Source organism: Terrapene carolina, unplaced genomic scaffold, assembly GCF_002925995.2.
Source record: "Terrapene carolina triunguis isolate 2854851 unplaced genomic scaffold, T_m_triunguis-2.0 Scaffold95, whole genome shotgun sequence".
Classification (NCBI taxonomy): domain Eukaryota; kingdom Metazoa; phylum Chordata; order Testudines; family Emydidae; genus Terrapene; species Terrapene triunguis.
In genome coordinates, this window is record NW_020664446.1 from 7,686,252 (window position 1) to 7,704,028 (window position 17,777).

The 17,777-nt window shown below is 44.4% G+C and overlaps 1 protein-coding gene across 1 annotated transcript in view; it reads right to left on the reverse strand.

Annotated features, from left to right (window-relative positions):
* Positions 1-17,777, reverse strand: part of SORCS1 (sortilin related VPS10 domain containing receptor 1) — a 410,485-nt gene that overhangs the window by 227,610 nt on the left and 165,098 nt on the right. The window contains exon 4 of the mRNA XM_026651051.1: positions 7,832-7,931. Coding sequence (XP_026506836.1) covers positions 7,832-7,931 — 100 coding nt within the window. The remainder of the gene's footprint in view (positions 1-7,831; positions 7,932-17,777) is intronic.

Below are 17,777 nucleotides of genomic sequence, written 5' to 3' on the forward strand. Positions count from 1 at the left end.
TGTGTGTGTGTGTGTGTGTGTGTGTGTGTGTGTGTGTGTGTGTGTGTAAAATATATCTTTAGAGAAGTTGAGATTTCTAGTGAAAAACTAAGGCCATTTGGCTTTAAAAGGTGACTAACAATCTTTCAGGGCAGGGTGTTATTTCTAAAGTAAACAGGACTTCTCTCAACATTTCATCATTTTTGGGAAGAATTTCTGCCCCCTCAATCAAAGAGTTTTCAGTGGAAACATTCTTGAGTGAAAAATTCACAAATATTCCCCCTCCCTTTCAGAAAATTAAGGCAATTTTCCATTCCACATGGAAATGCAAAACCTGTCCAGTTTCAAGGGCTTGTGCGTTTCACTACTACAAATTTCACATAGCTTTGAGCTATTACTCTCTTTCTCTTGCTCTCTTAGTCAGAGACTACTCCATATGCTTAACTTGACACATATGATTAAATCGTTTGCTGGATCAGGGCTTTATAGTATAAGGATACAGCTTTTGATAAGTCAACCCTATCCTTTAAAAATGCCCTTTTGCCCTAACATGCTGCATCTTCCGTTACTCTCTGCTGATGCTTCCCTATAAACCAGTAATTCAGAGGTCATGCAATCCTGTCACCCAATAGCCAAGCTTTAGCAAAGGAACAACAATGGGAAAATGGGTAATAAATGTATGTCCAGCACACATCAGATACAATTACTACATAAATCCCCTCCATTGGGAGCTGGGACCAGAACCCTAGTCTTTCCACCATAAAATGAGAAGGCCCTTGTTACTCGATCTGAAGGAGAACTTCTCCACCTTCTAACAGAAGCTACCATATCTTCTTTGTGGGCCAGCCAGAATGAGACAACATCACTCGTTCATTCACACACAGATCTGAAAAGTTCTTAATATGCCATCAATTAACTTTTGCTTCAGGTGGCACCCAAAATCCAAGCAGTACTGAGGCTCTTGAGAACTTTAAAAAGAAAACAAAAATTGTCAGGCTCAGTTTGAATTTTGGGGAAGAACGTGGTGGTCAATTTAGTATTTGATCTCAATTGATCTGAACCAGTTCACCAGTCCTTAGTATTGACTAACAAGTAGGACAACTAATTTAGATCACACAAACTTGCAACAGACCATCAGCCTGTGTTTGGTATTCCTGGGATGCTGTGGATCTATACACCCTGGTCCAAATCTTGTAAGCTTTACACACATGTTACAAAGCAATGGGAGTTTTGGATGCTTCAGAGCTGCAGGAATGGGCCAGCCCACACCCCACTAGCTTGTGAAGGAATCAAGAGCAACTGATGCCACTCCTGACAAAAACAGCCAACACATTGTGCACAGAAGGAATCTTCCTTTCCTCCTTCAAACACACAATAGTCCAACCAACACTGAAAAAAACCCTACCCTGATACATCAGTTCTAGCCAGCTACTGCCCAGTATCAAACATCCCAGTCCTGAGCGATCTCTCCGAGAGGCTAGTCAAAGCACAACTAAAAATACATCAAGATGTTCAGACGTGACTAGTGATTGTAGGTGCCTCCATCTTGAGATGTTTTAGAGGAGCCCTGTCAGTGCTTAATTTGTGCTAGGGCCTTGCAGTTCATAGCACCTCTAAGCTTGGCAACTCATGGCCCCGGCACCTCTGGACTTGGCAGTTCATAGCCCCGGCACCTCTGGGATTGCCGCATCAATTATGAAAATGAAAAAAAAAATGGCTTGAGCCCCAGCACCTCTCTCATGACAAATTAAGCACTGGGCCCTGTAGGAATGAAGGAAAGTAGATGTGTTTTGTAGTTTAAGTAAAATAAAGGGGGTTTTATCAGCCATGGAAAGGCTTTGAATATAATGGGGGGAAATGTAACAAGGCCTTGAAAATGGGGGGAGGGATAGCTCAGTGGTTCAAGCATTGGCCTGCTAAACCCAGGGTTGTGAGTTCAATCCTTCAGGGGGCCACTTGGGGATTTAGTTGGGGATTGGTCGTGCTTTGAGCAGAGGCTTGGACTAGATGACCTCCTAAGGTCCCTGAATAATCTATGATTGCTTCTAATTTTTTAATCTATTGGCATCTGGCAAGATTAATTTTGGGGAAAATACTGAGCTCAAAGTTTGGTTGATAAGAAGAGAGAAGCCTCTCATTATCAGGAATAGTTCTAACTAGTTTAACAATAAAAAAGAGCTGATCTGTGATGAACTGGTAGTAACCTTTAACATACCAGTGTTGTCTTAAAGAAGGAGGCCATTCATACAATCATGTCTACTCAAGGCCAGGAAAGGGCTGCCCCAAACTGGTTCTTAACTAAAGCTAGCCATTGGCAATGACATCACTTGTTTGTTAAAGAGTATCAAAAGATAACGTCAAAGTATTCATTACTGGTTCCTGCCTATCCAGTTGGAGCTAGTCAGCGTGGGTTTAAGCAACCCTGGGTCTAGGCCTTTTGTATTTTAATCAAGTGCTTATTAATTTGTTACTGCATGGGTAATAATAATTATTTAGGCTTTTTAGACATGTTTAGAATAAATTGTATAACTATAATTTGGCCTTTGGATTTAAGAAAGGAATTTATGGCTGAATATGTGTCGTGGTGGCACCCTGTGTTAATAAGTCAATACTAATTCCAATGGGCCCTGATTTTCAGAATTCATCTTAAGCACCTACCTTCTGAAAAGCAGGTCCTTTTAAAGGCATCTCAAGTTGAATGTACCAAAGTAGAGATGCCCAAAATCTATAGTAACTTTTGAAAATCTTGGCCTAAGTTTCCAAGGGAGAATCAGCAACAGACCGACTTTGAGACTGTCAGAGGACTTTCATGATACCAGTGCAAAGTATTAATATTTTATTATTCAATGTGCTTTTTATTTCTCAGAGATAACTGATTAGGGAAAAATATATCACAAAATAACTTTTCAATGGGCCTAGATCCAGGTTTTATTCAAGCACATCCCTTTCTACATGAAAATATCACGATGCAAGGAAAGAAATTGTACACAAATATACTGCTGTGTCAACGTTATTGATTTTCTCACCATTTGTAAAGACCTTCATTGTCCTACCATGTTTCTTAAATCTATCAGCTTTTCAAAAGGCGACCCTGGGAGCCCCATTTATCTGCAGCTGAACATTCTTTTCATTTCCATTTAACAATCAAAATCATGATTTAAATGGCTAGGGCCCCCTCTCTGCTTCCATTACGTTAAATGTCCGAGAACAGTCAGTCATCATCCTCTCTAAAAGTACTGCACTCAGTTTCAATAATTTGTGTTGAACTCCTTTGTGGGACTAGGAAAGCTACAAGCCTGTGTTTTTTTTTTAAATCAAGATCTCATTATCCAGCCTGATTTTTTTAAATCTGAGCAATTTAGTTAAGTATGCTTCATTAATCAGGTAGCTCTTCAGCAGCCAGGGTAGACCAGTCTTCTTTTTGGGTCTTCCAGCAATCATTCAAACAATACAAAAACTCAGTCCATTGGAGTGGGGAAGGAGCGACGTTCCACATCCTAAATCCCCTGTGGTGCATCCATGCACAGCTCAAAGGTCAGCATCCAAGTGGCAATTTTGCTTTCATACAACTTGCAAGAGAGAGAGAGAGAGAGACCACCCGCAGCACTAACAGAACCGGTGTCAAAATCCCCAGCTCCATGCATCTCTCCTCCCCAAAGCCGCCTTGTTCTTCCCCATTCTTCTTAAAGCAACCATGTCCCAAACATCAAAATGGACAGAAACATAGACTCATAAGAAAATAGGGCTGGATGGGACCGCAAGAGATCATCTACTCCACCCACCTCCCATCCATGCTAAGGCAGGACCAGGTATACTTAGACCACCTCAACAGGTGTTTGTCTGGCCTGTTCTTGAAAACCTCCAGTGACGGGGATTCCACAGCCTCCCTAGGTCACCTGTTCCAGTGATTACCTAGCCTGAGAGTTAGAAAGTTTTCCCTAATATCTAACTCAAATCTCTCTTGCTGCAAACATAGAGAACAAAGGCTAGGCCTACATTTGGAGTTGGGGTTGTGATTCCTCACTCACGTAGCCATACTTGTGCTAACTCTCATTGAGTTAGCATGCTAAAAATAGTAGGGTAGCCGTGGTAGCATAGAATCATAGAACTGGAAGGGACCTCGAGAAGTCATCTAGTCCAGTCCCCTGCACTTTAGGCAGGACTAAGTATTATCTAGACCAGTGGTCTCCAAACTTTTTTGATCGCGCACCCCATCAATAAAAAATTTTTGAACACGCACCCCCGGCCGCGCCGCAGGGCCAGCTCTACCATTTTTGCCGCCCCAAGCAAAAAAAAGAAAAAGAAAAAAGCCACTCGGACTCCTGCCCAAACTGTCGAAGCAACAAAAAAAAAGCCGCCCGAACTGCCGAAGGCGGCGCTGCTCCGGCGGCGCTCCTCCTGCCACGCACCCCACTTTGGAGACCACTGATCTAGACCATCCCTGACAGGTGTCTGTCCAACCTGCTCTTAAAAATCCCCAATGATGGAGATTCCACAACCTCCCTAGGCAATTTATTCCAGTGCTTAGCCACTCCGACAGTTAGGAAGTTTTTCCTAATGTCCAGCCTAAACTGTCCTTGCTGCAATTTAAGCTCATTGCTTCTTGTCCAATCCTCAGAGGTTAAGAAGAAAAAAATTTCTCACTCCTCCTTGTAACAACCTTTTATGTACTTGAAAACTGTATGTCCCCTCTCAGTCTTCTCTTCTCCAGACTAAACAAACCCAATTATTTCAATCTTCCCTCATAGGTCATGTTTTCTAGACCCTTAATCATTGTTGTTGCTCTTCTCTGGACTTTCTCCAATTTGTCCACATCTTTCCTGAAATGTGGCACCCAGAACTGGACACAATACTCCAGTTGAGGCCTAATCAGCGCGGAGTAGAGCGGAAGAATTACTTCTCATGTCTTGCTTACAATACTCCTGCTAATACATCCCAGAATGATGTTTGCTTTTTTTGCAATAGCGTTACACTGTTGACTCATATTTCGCTTGTGATCCACTATGATCCCCAGATCCCTTTCCGCAGTACTCCTTCCTAGGCAGTCATTTCCCATTTTGTATGTGAACAGCAAGGTGAGTGGCAACCTGGGCTGGCCGCCCCAAGTACAAACCTGCCTGGATCCCAGGGGTATGTACTCGGGGAGGGTAGCTTGTTAGGGGTGCCAATTTTCTAACTGCAGAAAATTGAACACCCTTGCCCCATCCCTTCCCTCAGGCCTTGCCCCCCCGCTCACTCCATCCCCCCTTCTGTCACCTGCTCTCCCCCACCCTCGCTCATTTTCATCAGGCTGGGGCAGGGGGTTGGGGTACAGGAGGGGGTACAGGCTCCGGGCTGGCACTGCAGACTCTGGGGTGGGGCAGGAGTGCGGGACGGGGTTCAGGATGTGGGCTCCAGGTGGCGCTGACGTCTGGCTGCTCCTGGGAAGCAGCGACATGTCCCTCCGACTCCTAGGCAGAGGCACGGCCAGGGAAGCTCTGTGTGCTCCGTGTGCTGTGGTTCTCGGCCAATGGGAGCTACGGAGCCAGTGCTAGGGGCGGCACCTGTGGGCGGGGGCAGTGCACGAACCCTCCCTGGTCGCCCCTCTGCCTAAGAGCTGGTCAAGCCGGCTACTTCCTAGGAGCCGCGCAGATCCGGGCAGGGAGCCTGCTTTCCTCTCTGCATCACCAATCAGACTTTTAACAGCCCAGTCAGCAGTGCTGACCAGAGCCACCAGGGTCCCTTTTTGACTGGGTGTTCCAGTCAAAAACCAGACACCTGGCAACCATATAGCCCATGTCACTGCTCACAGCTGCCCATGCTTCCAAAGCTATACGACTATTTGGAGTGTGCCAGCTCAAAGATAGCTAGGGTGATTATGTCTGCTTGAGCTGGGAATCACACCTCCACCTTCATGTGTAGATGTAGTCTAAAGTACTGCCAATGGTCCACTTGCCAAGCTTGTCCATGAGGCATAGAAACTACAGGATCATTTAACCTAAAATAATCTGAATTAGGCCCCAGTTCTGCAAACATGTCTTCACATGAGTAATTTTACTTGCATGTGTAATCTCGTTAAAATCCACGGGGTGACTCAGTGCATAAAGTTACTCATGTATGGACGTGTTTGCAGGATCGAGACCTTAATTTGCAAATTCCATTTTAGTTGGGGGATGAAAAGTTACCTGAGTAAAAGCTACCAGAGTATCAATAGCACATTGTACAAAAACTGGTGTCTATGACGGTTCTATTCAGACTATATGGACCTCCTGGGTAAGTATGGGTTTCAAGTCATCTAAATGACTTCATATCCATCATTCTTCTCTGTTTATTTGGAAGTGGTGTTTACCCCCTGCGCTCAAGTCACAGATGGGCAATTCAATGTATAATGTGGAAAACCAGAACGTGGTTGATGAATGCAAGACATGGACTAGGCAGACCTCAAACAAGCAAGTTAGAGCTATTCATAGACTTAAAACTCTGAATATTTTCAAAAGACAGAAATGTATGCTGCCTCAAGGGAACTTAGCTGGTGCAAATGGTAATTTCTTTATGGCACATAATAGGTCACAGAAGTCATTTGTGGGAAAGGCAGTTATATAAAATGCAGGGTATCAAACCAGATGACCCAAGTGACCATTTCTGCCACTACTACATATGACCTTTCAGTCCCTCATTACAGCACAAGTATGTAATAAGGGTGAAATTCGCTACTGTGCAAAGGGCCAGCAAGAAGCCTATGCTATATTTAAATCCCAGTTAAGCCCTACAGACAGGATCCCACCCTAATTTATCACCCATGCTGTGGGAGGAAGAAGTCCTAAGGGATTAAATAGTTCTTGGTACCTAGCCTTGTACTGGCCCTATGTGCAGGGGTAAATTTCACCCCAAATGAACAATCCTTGAACAACTGTTCCCATGTCTTGGGCCAACACAGACTTTAAGATCGAGAATGCTGGTGTTCCTGTTTTTTTTTCTTATGCAGGCATTTATCCTGTGTATACTGCATGGAAATTCCCAATCCATATGCACTGTCTCAGTTTCCGTAAACCAGTTAGGTGCCTTTCAAGTGCAGAGGAAAATGAAGTCCCTGCCTCAAAAAGCAAGCAGTCTAAAAGGACACACACCACAGGCTGAGACGGAGCAGCAGGGTCTGCGGAGAGGGGGTGAATGGTACCACGGAGACAGCTAAAACCTTGCTTAATACAGAATTTGAGGGAGACTCTGTCTGGGGGCGTCCCCTTTAATCAGGGGTCTGTGTGGGACAATCCAGGGCATTATTCCCAATAATCACCCTACTTCTTCATATCCTGTGCCCTATACTTCCATACTGCAAGAGACCCTGTCATAAATGTACAGAAGAGAAGGTAGCCTCTGCCTTTTACAAGCATGCCGGCATTACAAACTCTCAGTAAATTGTAACTCAGTGGGGTGCTTGCCTAATTAAAACCTTTTGGGCTTTGGGAGCATTTTCTCTTCAGGATTTTGTCAGATCCTGTTCAGTTGGCTAGTGGGAGAACTGTCAGGGCAAATAACCTTACATGCAATCTGGTTTCCGGAGATCCTAACATCTTAACAAGGCTCTCCCCTTCTAAACAATGATATCATCCCCAGCCAGAAGGTATAAATATGATGGGATGCTCGATACCTTTTATGCCCATCCATGTCTTGTAGACAATCACAGCCCCAGATCCTCAGCTGTTGTAAACCGGCATTTACTTCAATAGAGCTACGCCAATTTACACAAACACAGGATCTGGTCCATAGTACTTACATTAGCAGTAATGAACATTCAGGGAATGGATGAAGATTAACCAGCCAAGGCAGAAGTGATATCATAAACTAACAAGACGCTAAACGTATTCTCACTTACCTTGCGCTTGTTGGTTGGGCAGACGTACAAGTAGCTCAAAATAGTCTTCAGGCCAACCTTATCATTCAGTTTCTCATATGTTGTCCCGTAATCTGTTGACCTATAAATCAAAAGAGAGCTTTAATAAGTACAAATACTTAATCACAAAAGGCACAAGCCACTTGGCTGCTTTTCAATGTAAAGCCTATGTTTTACATAGTGGAATGGCTCTCTGGAGCTTTTTGCATGATTCATGTAGTATATAATGATGCTTAATTATGTACACACAGCATCATGTGAGTGGTTAACATTTGCATTTAAATTGGATTAGGAAACATTAAAACAGCATCTTCCCACTGCACTTTAAAATAAACATGTTCAATAAGAAACATTAATTCTCGATAGAAGAGGAGATGATGATACTTATTGTAAATGCCAAATAACTCAGAGCGAGGGGCTAAGTTATCACTTCAGTATATTATAAGCTCACTCAAGTTTTTTTTTGTACATAAGATACTGCATCCTTTCCAGGCGTGGCCAAGTGCTGCTGCTTAGTAAAAACAATGTGTTCTCAGAGTGAAAGCCACTGATTTCCTTTAGGAAAGCCCAACAGCATGAGTATTACAGTTCACATGGGCTTGTTGTGTAAAAAAAGACAGAGGATGGTAAAAAAAAAAGCTTAACAACTCTACAAATTGAGGTGCTTCTTTTGAAAGTATCTCTGATATCAATGTTGCCAGTAGAGACATCAGTTATCTGTTCTTAATGAGGACAAATAAAGAAAACATTTAAGGCTGTCTAATGTAGCCAAGAACTCTATTCTGACGCTTGACTGGAACAGAGATCAATTATTAGCAAAAGATTCAATTTGTTATGTGGATCCTGTTTAAAAGAATTATCTTCTAGTATCTAGAAGAATGTGGTAGATGATGGAACAACACTTAGTACTGTCTGGGACTATATACCACAGAAGAATGCAACGTGTTTCTGGACAAGCATAAATATTTCAAAAGAAGAACATGTGCCTTTAAAACAAACACACTACTGTCACAAATGTTGTCATTGTAAGGAATGGATGTATCACTAAAAACTTCCACTTCCATTTGCAGAGGGCCAGAATATCACCTCCCAACCTATCATTCTGATGCCTGGCTGCCGACATCCATGATCTCCAGGTCAGGCTATTACATCTCATTATATCTAGGAATTAAACCTGGGGCTGACCAGAAGATGGCAATTCCATTTCACAGCAACCTTCAAGGTTTCAAAATGTGTTTTAATTCCACATGTTAACGAAAACAAAACTTTTCAAATATTTTTTTGCAAAAACCAGAATTGTGTCAAAGTGTCTGTTTGGGGATCAAAACACAAGCTTTTTAATTAGGCAATTATATTTTGATGGTTAGAACACTGTCCTGGGATGTGGGAGAACCAGGTTCCAAGTCCTTGCTCTGCCTGATTCATCGCAGAGTTTTTCATCCTAATCAGTGCCCTAACCACGAGGCTACATAGCAAGTAGGCATATGTGTTTTCCCGCTCTCTCCCTCTGTTTTTGTCAAAATTGATACTGCTCTGAAAAACATTTCAGTTCAGTATATTTTGGCAAAACTGTTCCCACCCGCTCTAAATAAACCCCCCACACAGAAAAAAGCTCCAAGTGGTAAAAAATGCAGCCGCTTCACTGCTTAGCAACCCAGGTCAACATAAGCACGTTACCCTAGTGCGCCACTCTCTATACCAGTCCCCCACGGAATCCAGAATCCAGCTGAAGCTTGCGGGATTCAAAGCCTTCCACGGGATTGGCCAACGACTCCCCCATCCTCTGTTACTGTGCGCTCCCAAGACAGCAACATTCCACCAGAACAATGACGCCATCAGCAAGTCGGAGGCAGTTTGTGACAACAGGAGATAACTGGGCCTAAACTAGCACTCCCACAAAGAGATAAGCATGACCATGACCTTGTGTTAGTGACTAAACTTATATCTATGATCTTCTCTCACACATGCACACCCCCCCCCCCCATGCAAATGATTTTGCCTATGGGCTGAGAAGGAAGAAAGAGGGGTATCATTACTGTTAGTTCTACTTCTGAACGTATGGGAGATGCTGTAATGCTATGGTGCTGGGAGCCATACGCAATAGGTAGAATACAACACAATCCTGAATTCCTGGCCTCCATCTGTTACACTAGCCATATCTTAACACTGCCTCCCCGTGGCCAAGATTTGCACATGCTCTTTATTGATATTTCTGTCGCATTGTGTGTGGCGCCACATTCTGCCTCTATTTAAACTGAGATTATCAGTAAAGATGAAAGAGTATAAGTTACCAAAGGGCAGAATTTGGCTCAGAGTGTTAGGAATCTGTATATTGATTAATGGGTTAATGTCTCCCTTTAATTGCACTAATGTTATCTCATTTATTTTGATAGAGTGGCACCAGGAAAATTGCCAGGAGAATTCACCACATACATTTTATTATGAAGATGTTAAAAACAAAAAGCCACACAGCAAAACAAGACAAAACAAAAAACCAACCATGAAACAGATGTTTCAAATCTATTGTAAGTAATAATCTTATATTCAGAATTACTAGCCATTTTTTCTGACTCTCCAGGCAATTATTTTGCATTCATGGCTTTATTTACAAGGTAACATTATCTACAGATGGAAGAGAGTGCTTCTGTCAACATCTATAACAGCACTAGAAATAGTAGAAAGCTTGGGGAAAACAACAAGATGTTTTGCAGATGAACAAATATGCAAGTGATCAAAGGAGCTAGCATCTGATTTCAATCTTATCCATAATCCATGCTTTTCGTGATTCTGCCCTAAGTGACTAATAATCACACACTCCAAAAAACATAAACTAAATGTATCTTATTTGCATCTGTTTTTTCCTGTTCCTCTCATGCTATTTGAACGCTGCCCTTCTTTTTTATATATGTTCTAAATATTATATACAGAGCTGGTCAGAACCTAGAATTCTGTTTTGCTGGAAATCCTGATTTTTTTCTTCATTCCCAAGTCAACATGAAAATTCAAAATTTTAGGTGGAACAAGAATTGTATATCAGAAAAATTGAAACTTTTTTTGACTTTGTCTAAATGTTTCTTGTCTATATGGACAGAACTTTTCATTTTGACTGTATTGTTTCCCCTTGTTACATTATAACAGAAGCAAAATGATAAAGTCAAAACAAGATGCTTCAACCTTATCAAAATGAATCTTTTCAATAATTTTCTATCAAAAATGTCAACAACGTCGATACATCCCTATGGAATGTTTTGATTTAGTTGAATCAGCATTTTCTGACAGAAAACTGTTCTGATGGGAAAAAATGGACCAACTGCAATTATAGAGAATTAGCCATGGGCAGAAAAACAAGGCTTGCTTTCTTTACTGCAATATTTAAATTATATACCGACCACGATTCCAAGTGAACATGGTATTTAAACACATGTATAACTTTAAGCACAACAGTAGACTCACTGACTAAAGCCGGTCAGAAAAAAATATTATTTTCTGCAAAAAGCTTAGAAGAAAACGTGTTTTCTGCAAGAGTTTTCAAGTTTTCATTGGAAAACAAAAGGGGTTTTGTTTGGGGCTTTTGTGGTTGAAATCATGACAAATTTTGACCAAAAAACATTAATTGTCACAAAACTTTCTGTTTTGTTAAAAAGCCATTTTGTTGACTGGGAGGAAAATGGTAAATAATATTTGATTAACTCTATCTGGACAACTCACATGCTTAACAGTACCCACATGCTTAAATAACAGACTGAACTGGAGCATATTTTGACCTCTGCAGCACTGAATGGAGGTCAAGACTTCCACCTGCATCCTGGGAAGGCAGTGCTTTATTCCATGTGTGACGTGTTGAGTGTGCCTGGATAAACTCTTGGGATGCGGCTGCTCTACCCCTGCCCAGAGGAGGCCATTATTGTCAAGGCTCCATATTCCCCTTACTATGTAGGTGTGCAGAAGAGCTGGACTGGTAGCCATGGAGAGTAAATCTTCCATTTGCATACAGGATAGGTAGAGTCGAGGCACGGCAAGCAGTTCAAGACTCTGACAGACTTCAACAGAAGGAGCATTGTGGTTTTTGATGGGGTCGGCAGGATTAGGGTTGCCAATTTTCTACTCACACAAAACCGAACACCCTTGCTCTGCCCCCTGCCCTGCCCCTCCTCCAAGACCCCGCCCCTGCTCACTCCATCTCCCCCTCTGTCGCTCATACTCCCCACCCTCACTCACTTGTTCATTTCCACTGGGCTAGCTCGGGGGGTTGGGGTGCAGGAGGGGGTGAGGGCTCTGGCTGGGGGTGCAGGCTCCTGGGTGGGATCAGAAATGAGGAGTTCAGGGTACAGGAGGGGGCTCTGGGTGAGGCAGGGGGTTGGGGTGCGGGAAGGAGTGAGAGCTCCAGATGGGGGAGCGGGCTCTGGGGTGGAGCCAGGGATGAGGGGCTTGGGGTGCGGGAGGGGGCTCCAGGCTGAGGCAGGAGGATGGGGTGTGGTAGGGGGGTATGGGCTCTGGGGTGGGGGTGCAGATTCCAGGATGGGGCCAGAAATTAGGGGTTCAGGGTGCTGGAGGGTGCTCCAGGCTGGGGCGGGGGTTGCGGTACGGGGGGTGAGGGCTCCGGCAGGGGTGCAGGCTCTGGGGTGGGGCTGGGGATGAGCAGTTTGGGGTGCAGGAGGGGGCTCTGGGCTGGGATCGAGGGGTTTGGAGGCCAGGAGGGGAATCAGGGCTGGGGCAGGGGGTCGGAGTGTGGGAGGGGGTCAGGGGTGCAGACTCTGGACGGCGCTTACCTCAGGCGACTCCCGGAAGCAGTGGCATGTCCTCCTTCTGGCTTCTATGCAGAGGTGCAGCCAGGTGGGTCTGCACGCTGCCCCATCCGCAAGCACCACCCCCACAGCTCCCATTGGCCACGCTTCCCGGCCAATGGGAGCTGCAGAGCTGGTGCTTGGGATGGGGGCAGCGCGTAGAGCCCCCTGGCTGCCCCTATGCCTGGGAGCCAGAGGGGGCACATGCCGCTGCTTCCGGGAGCCGCACAGAGCCACGGCAGGCAGGGAGCCTGCCTTAGCCCCCTGCACCGCCGACTGAACTTTTAACGGCCCGGTCAACGGTGCTGACCGCAGCTGCCAGGGTCCTTTTTCAACCAGGCAACCCTAAGCTGGATGGAGACTTAGCCCTATATGAACAGTCAATAGAAAGCTTGTTGTACAGCTTGGTAACCTCTGCTTAATAGAATTACCAAATGGAACCCTAGAGGGTTATATATTGATTGACCTCCCCTGACCCATCAGGTCATAGGTGGGTTCCCTTCTTAGATGGTAAGCTCATACCAATACCTAATCTTCCTGTGAGTATGTACAGTGCCTAATGCAACTATACTGCTGGCTAGGTCATCTACAGGGACTGAACAGAAAACTTGTGGATCCAAAAACATAAGCTTGCCTTGCTGCCGGAGATGGAAGCCCAGATCCATTAGCTTAAAGGCAGTAGCTGACCAAAACTTCTGTACTTGCCCTTGTCTCCTAGAAGGGGACAAAGAGCTATACTACATTAGGCCTTGTCTACACACACAATTTGCACTGGTTTATCGTAACATGGTTTTTAAACTGATTTACTTAAACTGCTGCAAACCCTGGTGCGGACACTCTTAGTTCAAGTTCAGAGTGGCTTATTTTGACTTAGGTTGATTGGGAACAGGTTTAAGCTAAGCGACACCAAACTAAGGCACTCTGAAAACGAACAGAGTATCCACATCGGGGTTTGCACCAGCTTAACTAAACCAGTTTAAAAATCACACCTTTAATTAAAGCAGTGCAACTTTCTCATGCAGACAAGCCCTTACTGCAGGTTACAGTAACACATAGTAGGTGCTACTGGAATTCAAATACTAAATAGTAAAAGTGTAATATTCAGAGACAGAGTATTTGGCATGTTCCTGATCTGACGGACACCCATTTTGCACCATACTAATTTCATTAGCTTCAGGGGAGTCAATCCTGATTTGTACCAATGTATATTTAGAATGAGACTCTTTAATGTTTATCTGAAATCAAACTTATTTTTGCATGCGGCCAGCAAGACAAACACTTCTAATTTTTACCCAGCCAAATGACCTGACAATAATTAAACAGCACCAAACATCCAGATGGGTCTGAATCTGACTTCTCTGTGTAAATTAAGACCAAACTAGCTAAAAATGTCTAGAATAATTTATATTTTGTAAAATGTTTGTGAGAAAGTTGGCATTTAAATAACTTCATTATTATTCATTGACAGCTTTTTTTCCCCTTCTCTCTACTCCCATCAAGGCAAGTGACATTTCTATTACAGTATTATAACAAACTCCGGCACGTTTTAAATAGTCACAGAATTCCATTAGTCCACCTACTGTCATGAATATCTCAATCCATTCCTCACACTATTTCAGAATAGGCAATCAGCATCAGCCGGTGACATGAACCCTAAGGAAATTATCTTCTGCTGCCTTAAATATTGTGCATTGAAATCCAGAAGCCTGTCATTGTAAATGTATAGTTTAAATATATTGCTTGATAAGTTGTTATTTACTTGCTTCTGTCAGAAACGTAGGGGCTGCCTGTATTTCTCTATTTTACCTTAGCTGCTGCAGACTTGAAAGTTAGCCAGTCATCACACAGCCATGCAGAGAGGTCTGTCTGGGGCACTTGAACAAGAGAAATAAACTGTACTTGGATTCTGGCCGATATAAATATTGTCAATTTCTCCTCTGACAGCCTAGCAGTTTGTCCAGAGTCCTGAAAAGGGACACCATCAGAATAGAATAAAATAAAGCTCATATTAAGACACACAAAATTCCTTGCTAACAACTCAAAGCATCAAATAAAAAGATTTTTTTTAAAACATGTAATGTACTTGGTACCATTTATGCTGTTTGTTTGTTTTTTTCCGCTTCACTCCACTTGAGTGATGAAACAGGAAACAGATTGGTTTGATTTTCTGTGCATTGACACAATGCTGTTTTATTTTCCTGCTTGATTCCTTTTTAAAATCATGAAACGATTCATATTTCTATTTGGTTTTGTAATTTATTTATTGTTCTAGTTGCTGCTTTGACTCCTTTCAAAGTTGTGCTCACAGCAGGCTACATTCATAGATTTTAAGCAGGGGCATCATTTCAGAAAAATTCTTGGGAGGGAGGCTCCTTGCATCAGCATCACAGTATCTGCCTCCCCACCCATGACTGTTCATGGGCAGGATTAGCAGGCCAGGCCCATCCCAAAGGGGGGGAGGGGGCGTGTGGCAGTCCTAACTTAGGGAGTGTGGGGGTGGGGGCGGCCTAGGACAGGGATCAGGGCCCGGTTTGCTCCACATTCAGCTCCAGGCTAAGCTGCACATTTGCTGCCTGTCCAGCTGCTGAGAGGGGGCAGTGCTGACAATACAGTGATTAGGAGCCGCAGCGTGCCACACGGTGACACCCGCAAGCCCAGGGTAGACACCACAGCAGGAGCTGACAAGGAGCTATAGAAATTTCGCTGCTCCCTTTGTCCCATAACAAATTATGACCCTGATTTTAAGGCCTAAAGAGACTATTCGATCATCTGGTTTGACCTCCTGTATGACACAGGCCATAGCATTTCACCCGGTTACCAGGGCTGGCGCTACTAGGCGGTTACTAGGTCGTCGCCTAGGGCGCTAACATTTGGGGGGCGGCGACCGCAGCGGCCGGATCTTCGGCCGCCCCGGTCGTCAGCGGTATTTCGGGGGCGTGACCTTCCGCCGCCTCTGTCGGGGGTGGCATTTCGGGGGCGGGACCTTCTGCCGCCTCTGTCGGGGGCGGCATTTTGGGGGCGGGACCTTCCGTCGCCTCTGGCGGCAAAAAAGCTGGCGGCGCTCCTGCCGGTTACTATGGCGCTTACACAGATTTACACCAGCTCAGGAGCGAATCTAAAACACTTTTCAGCAGCAATGTGGCTGGCATTTGGAAGACAGGGCTCTTCTCTGCCGGGCAGAACAGGGTGTGGCAGGCTGGGGCTTACAGAAGGCTCTCATTGCTGTGTTTGTAATGTTTGAATAAAGGAATCACGGCATTGTTATGAACCAGCTGTCTGTGCCTTGTGACAAAGAACACCGGAGCTGGCAGAGGAGACGACCCGGATTTGAAGAGCCTCCCTCCCTTCCTTGTGCAGTCTCAGACCTAGGCTCTGGCCCAAGCCTGAACATCTACAGTGCAGTTTCATAGCCCCACAGCTCAAGCCCAAGTCTGCTGACCTGGGCCAGCCAAGAGTCTTTTATCGCAGTGTAGACATGCCCTGAGGGATTGTTTTAGGTACCGTGCTGGTCTCCCAGCCCTTCGGCTGAATCTGTCTTTCCTGTATGGTTTATTGCCAGGTACACCAGTATCCCACTGATTTTTTTGTCATTCAACCCGTTTCACAAAAGCTTATTATCTCAAGGTCCTTTTCCATTGCTAGGCATTTTAGTTCATCGCTTTTTGCTATTAAGCTTCTCACACGGCTACCTGGCCATTTCCAGCTTTTCCTTTGGCCTTGTGCCTACTTTGATTTAACTCCTTTGTCCGTAACCCTGTTACTTGTCCAGGATCTCAGCCTCGTCTGATCTTAATTTCCTGCTCAGAGTTCAGCTGCAATTCCTCACCTATCCTTTATTACCAGAGATAGCTACTGACACCCCCAGCAGATGGTCTTGTCTAACCTCAATGCTCCTCTGCACTCGAGCTTTTCCCAAGCTTCTTGTTTCAATAAAATCCCCAGTCCTGGCATATTTTCAGAGACAATGGCTTCAATTTGTTTTAAATGGAGTCAAGTCTTTCTGTATAACCACTCTCCCCTACCGAACACATTTAAACCCTGCTTCTTTACACTATCATCCAACTATTCAAACCCTTAATTTCGCCCCGGCCCCGCTCATGGAGACAAAAGCATTTCCAGAAAAGCTTCCATAGGCCCTAGATCCCATCCCCGCTCCTAGTAATCAGTTTAGCTTCCAGGAAATCTCTTTGTTTTCCTGTGGGCTTGATCCTGCAAAGGGCTAAGCACTCTAGCCCATGAGATCTCCCATTGAAATCAGTGGGTGCGCACATACACCACTTGGCTACTAGCCATGAGTTCTGCACTCTGTGCAGCAAATGGTCTTGCACCTGCCCTGACTAATCTGCTGTTATTCCTACCTACATAGTTCCTCGGGGCTTTTCTTTCTGATTGGGTACTATTCCCCAAAGCATTCAACCTGGGCCAAGTGCTTCGGCTGGAAGTCAACTCCCATTGGGAAGCACTGTGCTCTGATGGAGAAAGCACTCAACTGTGATTCGGGCTCTATTCTTGGCTCCGCCACTGGCCTGCTGGGTGACCCTGGGCAAGTCACTTGGCCTCTCTCTGGCTCAGTGTCCTCAGCTATGAAATGGGGATAATGATACTGGCCTCCTTTGTAAAGAGCTTTGAGATTTAAGAGCTAGGAATGATTATTGATTGCAGTGGGAGCAGAATTAGGCCAGGGTTGAGCACTTTTGGAATTTTACCCATTGTCTTTAAGACAGAAGCTAAGTAGTTTTACTTTTGTTTATATGAATAACTGATATTCTTTACTTTATTCCCCTGAACAGCCTGGCCCCCTCAGTACCAAACTCATTCTGTCAGTGCCTTCTTCACTCTGTCCTAAGCCTCTCAGTTTGAGATTGGCCTTGCTTTGTCTTTATGCCTTCATGGCTCACAGCATAGGCCCTTTGCCCTTCCCACACACTCAAATACCGTCTCTCAGTTGGCTTTCTCTGTGGTCATTCACTTCAGACACGGGCTAACTTGCAGGCCACAGAGAAACTAGTTCAAAGTTTTATTACCTTCAAAGAGATTCGTTCAAGAGGGCGGTTTCATTATCTGCCCTGACAGCTCTAACAATTAGAAAGCACCACTTTAAATGTCTATTTTTAAGTGGCATGGCTTAAATCCCACCATTAAAA